The following is a 15,584-nucleotide window of genomic DNA, read 5'->3' on the forward strand; positions in this document are numbered from 1 at the left end:
CCTTTTGTTAAAACATTAGCAGTGATTAGGGTTTTTTTAGTTGACATTTTGCCATCTCCGCTTTTTCAACGTCGTTCTGTGGCTCTCAAACAGACATGCTCATGTTTTCCAGGCTAACTTGTCAGCTAACTTGTATTCATTTACACGTTGCAGGCACGATTCAGGGGCTTTAAGTTTGTATAAGTACTAGCCCATGTTGAGCATCACAGTAAAATCCTTATTTAACTATGACTTCCATTGCTATTATTACTGTAAACTGTGATTGTAGGCCAGTTCAATAGACCTATTTAGTAATTCTTTTCTGTGTAGGTAAACTGAAAGAAAATGTTTGTATATCCTTCTTGCAGATATGCAACATGGTGGTTGTATTGGAGGTAATTGCCTGTCTTGAAAAGTATCCAATCACCAAAGAAGCACTTGAGGTAAGCTAACTGACCATACATGAACATTAACTACTGCTCTGTGTAGACATTTAGTTGCTTAATTTGAATCTAACTCAAAAACATTATCTATTTAGGAAACTCGACTAGGAAAATTAATCAATGATGTAAGGAAGAAGACCAAGGATGAAGACCTTGCAAAGCGTGCTAAGAAACTGTTAAGGAACTGGCAAAAGTTAATTGAACCTGGCCCAGCTGTGACTGCAAGTGCCCCTGGTTCTACCAATGGCAGTTCTCACCCTGGCAGAACGGATGCTTCTCCTCCTGATATGTCTACGTCGGGACAGAGTGCCACTGAAGCCAAAATCAGAAATGATGTTCACAACACATACTCCCCAAAAGCGGAGAAATCAAGTGGCCGCAAGCGCCGGGCAGAGCACAGAGACAGTGGGGTGCACTTACCAGAAAAAATCTCCAAGGTGTCTTTGTATGACAACTCTGTTTTACCACCACCTACCAATGGGATTGTTGGCAGTCCAGATGCCCTGCCTGAACGGGAGGTAGTTCCATCTCCTGACAGATCTCGAATAGAGCACCTTGATAATGATAAAATCAACAGAATTCCAGTCAATGCTGTCAAGCCTCGTCCCAGCTCCCCTGGTGTTGCAAAGATACCTAGCACTTCCTCATTGATCAAGGTTGCAGTCATGCAGCAACAGGCTCGATTGGATGAAGGTGGGATGGCCTATTATCAAGCCAAAAGTCCCCGTGGCCTCTCTTCCAGTCCCAGGAGCATGAAGCAAGACACAGTGACCAAGCGCTCTTCAGCATATGCACCAAAAGGAACGCCTATTCCTAGCCCTTCCTCTAGAGACTCTCCCTTGTCTTTGCCCCAGCCTATATCCTCCCCAGCCCAAGCATCCTATCCTGACAAGCTGCCGCATTCTTCTCATAGGTCGTCAATGCACTGGACCAGTTCACCAGAGGTCCCCTCTCATTGCCTATCACAAGACATATCTGCAACACTGGAATCCCCATCAGCTTCCCTTTCACCCTCTCTTGCCCATCAGAATTCAGAACTACACAGGCAGACTTCTGAGGCAGCCACGGCTGTGTCTGATGACACAGACGGGACAACAGTCCCCAGCTCAGAGCATAAAAGGCGGAAGTACAGATCGAGAGACTACTCTGTCAATTTAGATGGCCAGAAAATAGAGGACATATCTAAACCTGTACGGTTAAAAGAACGCAGACTGACATTTGACCCCGTCACAGGTCAGATCAAACCTCTGGTACATAAAGAACCTTCCCAAACAGAGGAAGTCCCCACTCCTGACCCTGCTGAGTCTAGACAGAGAACTGAAAGCACTGTACAACTGCCCTCTGCCCTGCCCCAGCCCCCAGCCTCAACCCTAGCCCCAGCTCCAGCCCCAGCTCCAGCCCCAGCCCCAGCCCCTGGTCCCAGCCCTAACCCTTTCCATCAAACAAACTGGAAGGAGCTGTCCAGAAATGAAATTATCCAGTCCTACTTGAACCTTCAGAGCAATGTGCTCAACTCGTCAGGGGTTCAGGCCCCTAGTGCACACTTTTTCATGTCAGAGTATCTGAAAAGGGAAGAACGGGAAATTAAGGAGTCGAGGAAAACTCATGTTCTGCAGACAGACAGCTCAGTAGGGGATTTACCAGGCATGAGCCGGGAGTTGAAAGACGAGGACCTGGAGAGAATACACACCCAACACTGGCCAGGGGTTAATGGCTGTTATGACACCAAGGGCATCTGGTATGATTGGACAGAGTGCATATCATTGGACCCTCATGGGGATGAAAGCAAATTGAACATCCTGCCATATGTTTGCCTAGACTAAGGTGTTTAAGAGGGTTGCTCTCCTTTTCCACTCCTTTCTTTGTCTCTTCACAGACACAAATATATTATGATTTTGTTTGTCCGCTGTGAGTTTGGCAAAAGCCAGGCCTGCTAAACTCCCCCTCACGCCTCTTCCTTTTTCTGTGATAATCTGTCGAGATTTTGATATAAAGAGTAGAGATTAAAAGAATAGTTGAGTTTGTAATACCAAGGGCTGTTTCTGTTTTATTTTTCAAACTGAAAGTCACAGGAATTATGAGGCCCTAGTTGCAGAGTGCTGCTACTAATATAGAAAGCAAAAAAGAAGACAGAATTATCCTAGACAACCAGAAAGTTATGATGTGAATTAGTAATTTTCAGAATTTTATATCTCTTTCAGGCTGATTGGGGTGATACTGGCCTCTTCCTTTCCCTTCTATTTTCCAATGAGGAATTACAATCTAGGGTTAAAATTGAGGGAAGGTTGGGGTTTAGCTGTCCTGTCCAGACCAGACTGCCATGTTGGTGCCCAGAAAGGTGTTGATAGTTCATCTAGCACAGGTAGAGCTGAACATGTCCAGTGTATAAAATACTGGAGCATATTTGGCATTTACAAGAAGCTTTATGTGAGATATAGAGTAAATTATATTTCTTACCATGCATACATCTATTTATTATTGACAAGTTCATTTGTGAGGCATTCATCAAAACATTCAACAACCTGTAGTCCCCCCCCCTCCTTATTTTTTCTGTGCTTTTTTTTTTTTTTGTTTGTTTGTTTTTGGTGTGTGGGGGGGTGAGAGTTTGCATCACAATGTTCTCAGCCTAATCTTTAATTTTAAAGGAGGCATACAATTGTTTTTGCATGGTCTTTCTTTAAGATTAGCCAGTATATTTGGATATTAACATTCCATACTCCACCCTTTACTTACTCATGCGCGCTCTCTCTCTCTCTCTCTCTCTCTCTCTCTCTCTCTCTCTCTCTCTCTCTCTCTCTCTCTCTCTCTCTCTCTCTCTCTCTCTCTCTCTCTCTCTCTCTCTCTCTCTCTCTCTCTCTCTCTCTCTCATCGCACAGTTCTTGTATGTCTATGCCATGTCAAAATCCAAGGTGAAAATTATGCTGAAAATTTGATTTCAAATAGTTCCAACAAAAGTGTTATGCTACTTCAAACTTTACTCGGGTTAAAATTGTCACCAAATAATTCTCCTCCAAGCCTAAACTATCATGTCAGATCAGATGCTTTGGATCAATACTCGCACTTGACACACAAAAACAATGAAAAGTTCTAATGCTGGGACTCACTTTGCGTTCTTTTACATGTTTTGCCTTTTCAAACACCATCACAATATATTTGTGTTAAAAAGCCTTAATGAATGTATGTTTGAGACCTCTTATGCACTTGTACATAAGTAGACAACATTTGGCCATTTCGTCAATAACTTAATTCAAGTGTGAACAGTACCTGATGGTCCCACAAGTTACAGTCACATTGTCCGTAGTTTATTTAGAGTTTCAGCTATTAATGTTCCTTCAAATGCTGTTAAGTGTTTAGAAAATGCTGTTTTGAAGTAGCATTTTTGCTTCAAATTTTAAATGCCGAAAACAAAAGGAGAGAAACAGCTGTGTGCATCAGAGATTCTTGGCCTTTTTTTAATGTGAGAACTAACTTAATTTAATTTCCTTTGTATTCATCAGTCATTACCACTTTTTCTCACATGATTTAAATTAGGATGGGCTTCTGTGTAGCCTTTCTGTCCATACAATCTTTTAATCATTCATCCCTACCAATGTGCCTTGGCAAACGGTTAATCTGGATTTGCTTCCGCATAAAACACGCCTGTCCATGGATCTGGGTTTATGTGCGAGAATTCCAAATCCCATGGTCAACATGACGCTGGTATATGCACCGTTTCTGTTAACTTTTTGTATACACTGATCAAGTGAGGGTGAAGCTGCAGACAATGAGAAACTGCACAATGCAACTGGCAATAAAGGAAAAGTGCTACAACTGGTTGAGAAGAATCTGTTTTCTGGAGTTTTGACTGGAGCATCTTTATTTGTTCAGTGTTTAACATCTCTCAATTGTTTGAAAAATAAAATATCTAAATCTTGAGCTCAGTTGACTGACTTGTGGGTCTTTTACAGCGTTATTGCTTTCAGTATTGTCATCCTTGGATGTTCTCTTATTGAAACTAAATGGTCAGTCTGAGCTCTATTTTTGTTGGGTGACCTCACTGTAGAAGTTTTATGCTGTAATTTGTTGTACTTTCCCAATTCATCCATGGGGGGGTGCACATTGTGTATTTGTCTCTTATCTGCATCAATGTGATGAAATAGTTTGGTGGTATAACTAACTGGGGGTGGTTATAGCTCCACTGGTGATTAAGCCCCAAGCTCCTTCTGCCCATGTATTCTTGGACAAAACAGTGAAGCCACAAGAGGTAGCGGCTCCTTGATTGGGAGATGTCCACAACAATTTCCTCGTGGGATCAGTAAAGTAATTTATTTATTTTTAATTAGTTCAGTGAGAATTACTTGAACAATATTGCCCTTTCTCTCAGGTGCTATTAAGTGAAAACAAATCTTCCTTAGAAGTTCTAGAAGTTTCCTTGGGCTCTTTTACTATCACCATTAATCTTAATAGAAATGGGATATCGGTTTCATAGACTCATGGGTATCACAACTACGTCACTCTCTATGAGTCAGTGAGCTGATGTAATCTCATCACAGATATCAGCATGAGTTAACTACCCCCCCCCGAGTCTTTTTGATCTCAGACTCTGAATCAGCCCTTTGCTCACCTCTTTGTCGTAATCCTGTCAACAAAACTTTGGACATACAGCTGTGTTTATGAGGAGACACAACGTCACAGACTGATGAGAGACACCTGGGCTGACGACATCATCACTTCTACACGATTTCACCTTCTATCTGTTCTCTCTGTCTGGGATCTGTAGAGTACAATTTGAAAGCATGTGTTAAGAAGGGTTTAAACTTGTCCAAATATATCTTGTTGAAACAATTAAGTAAAAAGGCTGAGGATATTGGTAGTTCTTAAACCAATCTTTTATTTTGTGATCGATTATTTTCTCGAACTCATTACCTGGTCTGCCTATAAATCAAAAGATAATTAAAAATGCCAGTTATATCATTTCCCAGACTTCAGTGTAATGAGGCTTTTTTCTTGTCTGAGCAGCAAATAAAAAAACAGGCTACTCAATTTACACTGTAAATTCAATACATTGAATATTTACATTGCTACTCCCACTGTGTCACAGACAAACCCTTGTATTTCAGAAGTTGGAGCCAGAAATAATTTGGCATTTTTTTCTTGGAAAAGTGACCAAATTATTTATTGAGAGCAGATATTTTTAGGAGAGGTGTGCTGTTGCTGATTCAACAGTCAACAATGTGATCAAGTAGTGTGAGTCCAGAGATAAAAAGAAAAATTATTTTTCTCTTTATTAGCTATACATTATCAACAAAAAAGGTGAAACTATATTGTTAAAAACAATAAAAGGGTTTATTAAAGGAAAATGTTTTTACATTTTTAAATTAATGTTCACGTTTCTGAATATAGATCAATCCATTGTTTTCATGAAAAATGATAAAAACTCTGAAATATTAAAATGTTCATTAAAACCTCTTGGTTGTAGGCTTTAAAAAATGTAAAGCCAGAATGCCTCTCGGAATTGATGTTACCACCTCTCTGTCCCAAATTCACTTGTTATAAGCCAGAAAACCAAAAATTCAACAGAGAATGTTTGGCCTCTATAAAATGTCTAGTCACTGGCTGTTTTGTGTCTTCTTTTGTTTAAGTGGGCGCATAGTTTCACCAGCATAAACTTTTTTACAAGTACATGTAATCATGTATATCACATTTTCAGTTTTGCATGTGATATTGATGTGATTTTTTTTTTTTGTATAATAAAGGAGATTTTTCCATTTGTCGACCAGTGTTGACAAGTTCTTTTTATCCGATTGCAGATATTTGCCAGTTGTTTTTCTGACAATTCATTAATAATTTAAATAATTTATTTACATTTACAGTATAAGGACATCCTGGATCTCAGTGTCCTCAAGTCCACATTTCCCTAAGGTTGATTTTTAAGATGAAACCTCTTCTCAATCTCTGTGTTTTGACTCACAGTATGAGAAATAATTAGCTAAGGACATACTAAACAAAATCACGGAGTAGACAGCGACTGTTGATTGCCATCTGCAGCAGCACTCACAGTCATTGTGTCAACACAAGCTCCATCCACTGGCTAAACCCCAGCAACAGAACAGAACTCACACAATCCACAGTGCCCGCAAGTCTCAGTCTCAGCGCCAGCTCCCCTTGGTTTGCTACAGTACTCTCAACTATTTCTAAACGTATTGATGCATTCAGGGTAAGTTGTCATTTGCAAAACTGCCCATAGCGCTGCGAAAATGTGTTTCTCTGTTTAAGGCCTCATCATTCAAATTTAATATGTGTTCATGAAAATTAAATACAAGTTCCCTTTTAAAAGCAACATGGCACTGATCAGTTTCAGCTTCTGTGTGAAACTAATTTCACCAGAGGAAAGAAGAAGGAACAGAAATCCCCTAGCCTTCCTGCTGAAAGTACTAACAAATACAAATACAGAAGAAAGCAATTCTGCCTTGGAAATTTGTGGTCTTGAATTAGAATCTGCAGAATCAGCTATACTGTAACAGTTTTACAAAACCTCGTCAAGCGAAGAGAAGTTGTATATTCTATGAAAATCCTCACGGCAGCGACATTACGTCACCTCGATAGCTCAACGTGCTGAGTTAAGTTCTTCGAAACTCTTTTTTCTTTTTGTATCGACAGTCATTCAAAAAAAATGCGACAATTTCTCTCGTCCACTGCACGTCTGGTATGCAGGGTGGGACGGATGGATCACTCCCACCATTCAGGAATTTGGGAAGTTTCCTTCCATATAAGGACTTTTTAATATCAATCGCGACCTAAGGAAGAGAAGGGGAAAGGTGGAGCTTGGGATCGATTAAAGAAGCGCATGAGTTTAGGAGGAGTAGGAAAACTCTCGTATGCGTACTTCCGTAGTCGCTGCAGCTAAACGATGACGATGATGGACACGTTGGATATTGTTATAATGAAAGAGTTATGATTAAAGTTCATCAGTGAAGAGAAATATATATCATATACCTGTACATATTGATGAAACTGGCGTATGTTTTGGATACTTATGAGCAGTGTGATAGAATAACGGTTTCATAGGTTTCATCTCAAAGTACAGTTTCAGTTCTAATGTGAAACAGGTCTCAGCCCCCTCCACCCAAAACCCCCATCAAATTTAGTGTTTTGGACTGTATTATCCAGGGCATAGTCTTGTCTGTAATACAGACTTTGTAAGGTCATTCCCTGTGGCTGCATCGATGTACAGCTGATTTAGTATACCGTGGATATGTAGTATCTGGCCCAACATGCAGGCACTACATGCTGGATGTTGTAAAAATGAACTTAAAGCTGCTTCACAAATTTCTAATAGTAGGCCACATTTGTGCATCAAAATGGCCACAACCACAGTTGAGTCCATGTGCTTTGATCTCTGCAGAAATGCAGCACCTTAACCACATTCCCTCCCTGGTTTCCGTTTGCATGCATCATATACTGCAGGCATCAACTCTGCCATGTGGCCTAATACCGGTCATAGTCATATTTGTTTATGAAGTTACCTGCTTATTTATATTTTATGTGAACTTTTGCCCAGGTATAAAAGTCTTAATATTATGTAAAAAGGAGAAACCAATGCTAAATCCTGTTTATTTATCCTGTTGTTTTGAGAACACTTGCATATACCTAGGAAAAAAATAGGGAAACATCTTTTCATCCTACTAATTGTACACTATCGAGTTGTGTTATTCTATTTCATGTACAATTTTGATGTCTTGAGTGATGTCGACTCATATAAGAAGCATTTCTAAGCCCTCCTGACACCGTCCTGTGGTGCACTGACGTATAGCCGTGAACTATCTTGACGCGTCGGTCGACGCTCTTTGGTACAAACCGTGGGAGCGCTCTAATTGGCGGCCGTAACAGAGAGAGGAAGTATTTAGTTCACTCCGAGGTTTCATTGGAAGAGAAAGTCGGAGATAAAGCGCAGTTTTTATACTCAAGTAGTTCCTCTGTTTTAACTTGAATAAAAAAAATCACGACAATTTGACAATGGCTTCCTTTAACAAAGGTCCAGCCTATGGATTATCCGCAGAAGTAAAAAACAAGGTAGGTGTACACATTTTTTTTACCCCATAAAAGTTTTGAACTTTTCTTCCCATCGTCCACTCATTGTGCTTTTGTCAGAACGCCACTATCGCAGTCACCTGGCCTCCATTTTGACAAGCGTGTCCAGGTTGAAGTTAGAAGTGGAGGGAAAGGCAGTGTCAACAGAGATCAAAGCGCTGGACGGGTTTTTATCATTTTACACAGACTTTATTTGGATAAAAATAGCTTGCACTGATGTATGCTATACTTATTTCGGAGTTGCGCGTCTCGAGAAGATGAATCTTTTTTTTTCCATGCAGGAGATAATCGCTGACTTAAAAAGTGACGATGGGCGTTGTCCCTTTCAGAAAAGACGTGGTTAAGCCGTTGTGGCAACATTGTTTTCCTGTTTCCAGCATTTTCTCGTTGCCCGGCGTTGTGACCTGCATTAGCAGATAATGTGATTCCCCCATTAGCGTCTGCACTGGATGCCATTCAGCCTCGTTATTGCGCTTCCTGCTGCTCCTTTAAAATACTGGGAGTCCCCCCCTTGTGCTAAGGTGTCTTGCTGCTTTTCTGCGCTTTTATCTTTTCATGTCGGTGGAACAGGGGAAACCTTTTCTTACTTAGGCCTGTAATAAATGTTTTGTTTTAACTGACCCCTCACAAGTCACAGACCGGTCTCCAAAGTGACCCCCCCCCCTTTGTTAATGTGTAATCTTGTGAGTGTGGCCTTGATGAGGAAAGTTTATTTAGATCTGTCTCCACAGAGGCCTGTGCATCCGGATCCACTTAAAATACCAGCACTGATACTGGAGATTACTTTCCTGGCCGCGTTATTGGGTACTTGTGTATTTTGTACTGGGTTACTGCATTGCACAACTTCGAGAACTTTTCCTTTTTAAATACGGGGAATAAATGTGTTGTTACTGTGTAAAAGACTATTTGTTTGGCCAATCTGGTTCCTGTTTCTCCAGAGACGGTAGAAGTACACAAACCTAACACTCAAGTAAAAGTGCAAAATTATTTTCCTAGGAAAAAAACCCACAGCTACAAGTAGAAATACCACTTTAAATTCTGTAATTAAGTTCAAGTACAAATGTGGACGCTCTAAAATGTATAAGCACTCTATGGAAAAAAAAAAAAAAAAATATATATATATATATATATATATATATATATATATATATATATATATATATATATATATATATATATATATATATATATATATATATATATATATATATATATATATATATATATATATATATATATATATATATATATATATATATATATATATATATATATAAACAGTATTAAATGGGATGCTGTTGATAAAACAAATGTTGGAGTCCATCCAGATTATTTGATTTGGATTCTCAAAAGTGACAATTGTGGTAACGTATGAAAAATAAGGGCCAAAGTTACCAAGGACTTGGTATAAAACAAAAATGTCACAGCTGGTAATGATTTTAACCAAATTATGAACTGACAGGTGGTTAATTCATAAGCCAATTTATTAGTTAATTATATCTTTGTATAAAGAATTGAAATCTACACAAGGTCACTAGTTACTAATGCTGTAAATATATGTAGTGAGTAAAAGAACCTGAAAATTGTACGCAAGTACATTTACACAAGTACTGTACTTGCATACTTGCCTCCTCTGCCTTTCTCTCACTGAAAAGGGAAAAATGTTGTCATACCCAATCAATCCCAGGAAAAGGTTTGCTCAATGTTTTTAATAGGCTACATCCATACCGGTTTCTGTAACTCACCTTGAGCCGTTTTTTATTTTGTTGTTTTAACTTTACTCCCCCTATCTGCATTCTTTGGCTGTGCCCTTGTATGGAAGAGAAAGGGGGTCAAGTCCCCTCCCTTAAATTCTTCACAGAATAACGTGTGCAGGATGTAAGGAAAACATGTAGACTTCCTCTGTGTGTTACCAGGGATGTCTTTGGAGGGAGGTGGGGGTTTAGGAGATGGGGGGGCTAGAGTAGCATTTCCTGCCATTGGGGACGTAGCCCTCTCTTTAAAATATCGAGCATTTAAAAGATTAATGCTCATCCTAACCCCCCTTGTTTAAATATGTAGAAAATCTGTAATGTCTTTCAAGCATCTCATATGTCTTAGTAACTCATACAACACTGAACAGTTGACCGTCACCACAGTCTGTATTCATTTGTTGGACTGTCACACACAGTTTTGTATTTTTGCAGCTTCATTTAACTCTTTTATCCAACCACTGTGGGGGTAAATTCCTCTTGTTTGGCTGGTCTGTTTAAATTACATCTGAAGCATTCTTTGTGGCCACTTAAAATGGAGTGTAATTAGAAGATAGAAATTCCTTAAGAGTCATCCAGCTGTGAGTGTGCAGCCAACTTCTATGTATAGAAGTAAGTTACATTGCAGTTTAGTTTGTCATTGGCCTCAAAGACGGCGTAAGCTTGGTTCTGATTTGGCAAAGAGGTAATATGAAACCTTGCCCTTTGTTGGATGAGGAGAAATTGTATACCTCTTGACTTTACTCAGTTCTTTATCATGTTTGTTCTTGTTTCTGCTTACCAGATTGTGCTACAACTGTGCTTCTTCTTTAATGGCCTCCTTCATAGCCAAGTTTAGCATGTTCCTTACACTTATGTCAACAGTCAAAACACACTTGTAAACCAAAATTGCATCTCAGCACAGACAACCATCACTAGAAAGTCCATCTTTGCACCATTTTAACTCCGCTAAAACTCGCCAGCCTCCCCCTTTTTCAGCAATCATTTTCCTGTGCTTCAGGGAGAATTTTGTACTTAACCAAACAGGATATCCGTGTGTGAGTTTGTAAGTGTGTGTTTTTATGAAGTCATGTCAGTTTCACCTTTTGTGTGATTTTAAATAAGACAAAAGATCCTCTGTAGACATATCATTGTACACTGACACAAAGTCAGTCAGGTTTGACCATGAAACCTGATTACATGCACTCATAATATACGCAAGTTTATGTTATGTGATTTTATGAAGAGTGAGTTATTGTTATGCACACATGAGTGTGAGGTCACAGGGAAGGGTAAAAAACAAAATGAGAGTAAAGAACACCTTTTACGGTTAAGCGAATGTGCACTGGTTCTTCTAACTTTTCGTCAAACACGAGTACCTTTTGACCTCTCTCCCTCCAAACAGATCGCACAGAAGTATGACCCTCAGAAAGAAGAGGAACTGAGGATCTGGATCGAAGAAATCACTGGCCAAAAAATCGGCCCTGATTTCCAGAAAGGCCTAAAGAATGGAGTCATTCTGTGCGAGTAAGTGGAGATCCCAAAACTTTAGTTGTGCTACACCATGTTGGCCTTGATCACTTGTTGAAATATGCACAGTGGTTTGTTAAACATAAATATTTTCCTTTTTCCTGTCGCAGACTTATCAACAGGCTCCAACCAGGATCTGTGAAAAAGATCAACCAGTCATCACTGAACTGGCATCAGGTGAATTAGTTGACTTTTTTTTAAAATAAATTGAGGGTGGAGTAAATGGTGTGGTTTGAACACCCTGTTCATTAACATCAGTGATGATGTTACATGCAGCTAGACTTGCTTTTGTACAGTACATATTGTTTGCAAATCGTCCCTCTGTTCCCATGGTGTGCGGTGTGTGTGGTAGGGTGTCAGCTCACTGAGCCATGCTACGTTATGGTCATACCTGACTGTTGGGAGTGTTGCTTATAATGTGTCACCCACATCATACTACACTGTATAGGCAGCAGCTTATTGTTGCAAACAGAAATGACATCTGTAAATGTATCTTGTTTAAATTGTGCTTTTAGCTGGAAAACCTGACTAACTTCATCAAAGCCATCACTACCTATGGCCTGAAGCCTCATGATATCTTTGAAGCCAATGACCTGTTTGAAAGCGGCAACATGACGCAGGTCCAAACAACACTGCTTGCCCTGGCTGGCATGGTGAGTCCTAAAAATCACTCTGGCAGCTTTGTCATTGTATCACAAACATACTTAGTAACTATCATAGTGTGTGTGATTTTAATTTATGGATATCCACAATGACAGCATTAAATATTGTATTTTCCTTCAGGCCAAGACAAAAGGCTGTCAGTCACGGGTGGACATTGGGGTGAAGTATTCTGACAAGCAGGAGAGAATGTTTGATGAGGAGAAGATGAAGGCTGGACAGTGTGTCATTGGGCTACAGGTATAATTTGTCTTTACAGGTCTGACACGAATACTCAGAGCTGTTGTAGTATGTAAGTTGTCAATAAGGGTTAAATGCGTTGACAGTACTACAAACTATTAAGTCAGTTACATGCATTTAATTAGATATCTTGGGCTGAAATTTCCACTACTTGACAAGCTGAGCTCATGACTGCATGTGGTGAAACTACTGCAGAAGTTGTTTTGTTATCTCATGTCAAGCACATGTACAATCTTTTTTTTTTTTTGTATAGGAGCAGCTTACTGTTCTGACGGCCTTTAAAGCCTCTGCATTGTCACTGTTTCTGTTGCAAACAAAGATGTCATGCAGATATGAGGGTTGCCGAAACAAAACTCAGCGTAACTGTTTATAAAGCTATGAGGCATGACTGAAACTGTAAAAGCATATTTGCACAGAGTCACGATTCACTGGACATTACTACCATACTCATTTAAAATAACACTTTACCACTGCAAATTGGTTTAAAGCACTGTTTTGTTTTTCAAGTCTAGTATGATAACATATGTTCTGTTGTGTGTTTGTTTAGATGGGGACCAACAAGTGTGCCAGTCAGGCAGGTATGAATGCTTATGGCACAAGGAGGCACTTATATGACCCCAAAGTTCAAATCCAGCCACCAATGGACAACACAACTATCAGTCTGCAGATGGGGACCAACAAGGGGGCGAGCCAGGTATAACATATTCCCAACTCATTCTTCAAAAATGCAGTATTACAGGACTGCAGTGCAAACAAACCTCTGTCTTCCTCTGTCTTATCCCCTGTCCTCCACTGTTGTAAACTGGTCTCATGTTTAGGCTTGTAGAAAGTTGTAAAGCCCCTAGTAGTCAAAAAGGCTAAACAGGACTCAGGGAGGTCAGGAGTTTATTTTGGATTTTTGTTTGTGTGTGTTAATGTTCTATACAGGAAAATGATTACAATCTTTAGTTTGTAAAACCATAAAAGTTAATACAATATGGTTCTCACTTTCTTGTACTTATTACCACAACAGGCTGGCATGACTGCTCCGGGGACAAGGCGTGCCATTTATGACCAGAAACTGGGCACAGATAAGTGTGACAACAGCACCATGTCCCTTCAGATGGGTTACAGCCAGGGAGCCAACCAGAGTGGCCAAAACTTTGGCTTGGGCCGCCAGATCTATGATGCAAAGTACTGTCCAAAAGCTGAAGGCATTGAAGATGAACATAATGGGGCAGGTGGCGCCCGAGACTACATCCAAGATTATCAAGACGAGGGTTACCAAGGTTACCAGGAAGAAGAGCATGCGTACCAAGACGATGGAACAGATTACTAAGAAGAAGGTAGCTGATGATAAGCTGAGGAAGAATCTGTAAGAAGACCTCATGTCAGTTTTTTTTTTTTGTGTGTGTTCTTTTTATATCCAAGGGATGTTGCACCTTTTTTGTGCCACATATTTTTAGTATTGTATGAAAATGTTTTCTCAACCCTATTTGTCTTCCTCAAACATATCAAAATGGACTAGTTTTGTTTTTTTGGTTTTTTTATACATTTAAAAATGCCACAAAAGCAAAAAAGGCTGCTTCTTTTATATACCACAGCCAGTTTTACTTAGTGATTTTTGCTGACCCATCAGTTAAATTAAGAGAGCACAACATTTTGTAATGGCAGCAAAGTGAAATAATAGAGATTTTTGAAAATGACCATCACGAGCATCACATGCTTGTTTGTAATATCTCTATCATCTCTGTAAATGACAGTTTATTGCTGTGAATGAGATTGTACATTGTTTTTCGTTTCCCTTCAGTATTGGTCTGTGACATACACATTAGTGAAGCGGTTGAGTTTTGGTTTGCACAGATGAGGAAACAAAATTAATTCTTTAGAACAAACCAGTCTTATCTTTTATGTGCAATCTTTTCTCTTGTTCTATTCATTTCTGTCTGGAGGAAATTTTTCCTTTCTTTGCATAAGCGTTCAAGCTGGAATTAAGCTTGTTTGTCTTTCCATTAAAGACCATGCAGTGGGGGAGTGGATGAAATAATAGTCAAGTGATGTTTTGAACATTCCAAAAAAAATACTGGATTTTTTTTTTTTGTCACTGAACGTTTATGCAGACCAATCATATGATTATATTTGCTTATTTATGCATATTTGTGATTTGAATGGGGGGTGTCGTGTAACTTGACTCTGAATAACATTTTGTATTTGACTAGTTTTTCCCCTCTGGAATCTTTCTTTTTTTTTTTTTTTTTAGACCAATGTAAAATGTCCGAAAAGTGTATTTTGTGAAGACTGTGTAATAAAGATGTGTATTCATTATGTAGTGTGGGTTTGCTTTGTAAAACATTGAATATGGCACAAAGGATAAGCCAGCAATGTATCATGTAATAAAGATGATGTACATACATCAGTAAATGCACAAAAGCATTTTCATTAGAAGGATCTCAGATCTAACCAGATGACCAGAGTTGATGTGTTAAGACAGGAAGGGTTATGTAACACTGGCTCTTGGTCAGTGTTACTCAGTCCTAAACTTGTATTGCTGTTTCATAATTGCATAGCTGTGTGTATATACAGCAATTTGTCTTCTTAGACAAAAACAGATATTCTAAAAGGGTTGGTTCACCGGGGGAAATAAATATATATAATATAAAATTGGGGAGGTTGTGTCAGGAAGGGCATCCAGCATAAAAACTGCCAACATCAACAGGCGGACAATGATTCGCTGTAACGACCCTGAACTCACGGGATAAGCTGAAAGGAAACAAAATGTATAATTTTCTCTCGTGATCATAATTTTTAGATATCAATCCCTTTGTCTCTTTCCTTACTCAAATAGTAATGATGACTAAAAATTAACATTTAGAAAAAGCTCAATGGCTACAGTTAATTTAATTCCTCATTATTGCACCATGCATAACTGTGCCCAGTACACATTGACAAATGG

The 15,584-nt window shown here is 39.2% G+C and overlaps 2 protein-coding genes and 1 long non-coding RNA gene across 4 annotated transcripts in view; 2 read left to right on the forward strand and 1 right to left on the reverse strand.

Annotated features, from left to right (window-relative positions):
- crsp7 (cofactor required for Sp1 transcriptional activation, subunit 7) overlaps positions 1 to 3,272 on the forward strand; it is a 4,467-nt gene extending 1,195 nt beyond the window's left edge. Inside the window, exons 2-3 of the mRNA XM_067475721.1 lie at positions 348 to 422; positions 518 to 3,272. Of these exons, the coding sequence (XP_067331822.1) occupies positions 348 to 422; positions 518 to 2,245 (1,803 nt within the window). The 3' untranslated portion in view covers positions 2,246 to 3,272. The remainder of the gene's footprint in view (positions 1 to 347; positions 423 to 517) is intronic.
- LOC137098952 (uncharacterized) overlaps positions 1 to 7,239 on the reverse strand; it is a 16,294-nt gene extending 9,055 nt beyond the window's left edge. The window contains exons 1-2 of one of the 2 annotated variants that reach the window (XR_010910685.1): positions 6,937 to 7,239; positions 5,026 to 5,175 (exon numbers count right to left, since the gene is read on the reverse strand). This is a non-coding gene — a long non-coding RNA (uncharacterized lncRNA). The remainder of the gene's footprint in view (positions 1 to 5,025; positions 5,176 to 6,936) is intronic. The other variant, XR_010910686.1, reaches the window with a different exon arrangement.
- A 1,060-nt stretch (positions 7,240 to 8,299) lies between these two features.
- On the forward strand, positions 8,300 to 14,956 carry cnn2 (calponin 2). Its single transcript, XM_067475725.1, has 7 exons — positions 8,300 to 8,474; positions 11,628 to 11,749; positions 11,863 to 11,929; positions 12,268 to 12,405; positions 12,536 to 12,652; positions 13,200 to 13,346; positions 13,665 to 14,956. The coding sequence occupies exons 1-7, from the start codon at positions 8,418 to 8,420 to the stop codon at positions 13,968 to 13,970; spliced, it is 954 nt and encodes a 317-aa protein (XP_067331826.1). The 5' UTR covers positions 8,300 to 8,417; the 3' UTR covers positions 13,971 to 14,956.
- The last annotated feature ends 628 nt before the right edge of the window (positions 14,957 to 15,584 follow it).

This window comes from Channa argus, chromosome 14, assembly GCF_033026475.1.
Source record: "Channa argus isolate prfri chromosome 14, Channa argus male v1.0, whole genome shotgun sequence".
In the NCBI taxonomy this organism is placed as follows: domain Eukaryota; kingdom Metazoa; phylum Chordata; class Actinopteri; order Anabantiformes; family Channidae; genus Channa; species Channa argus.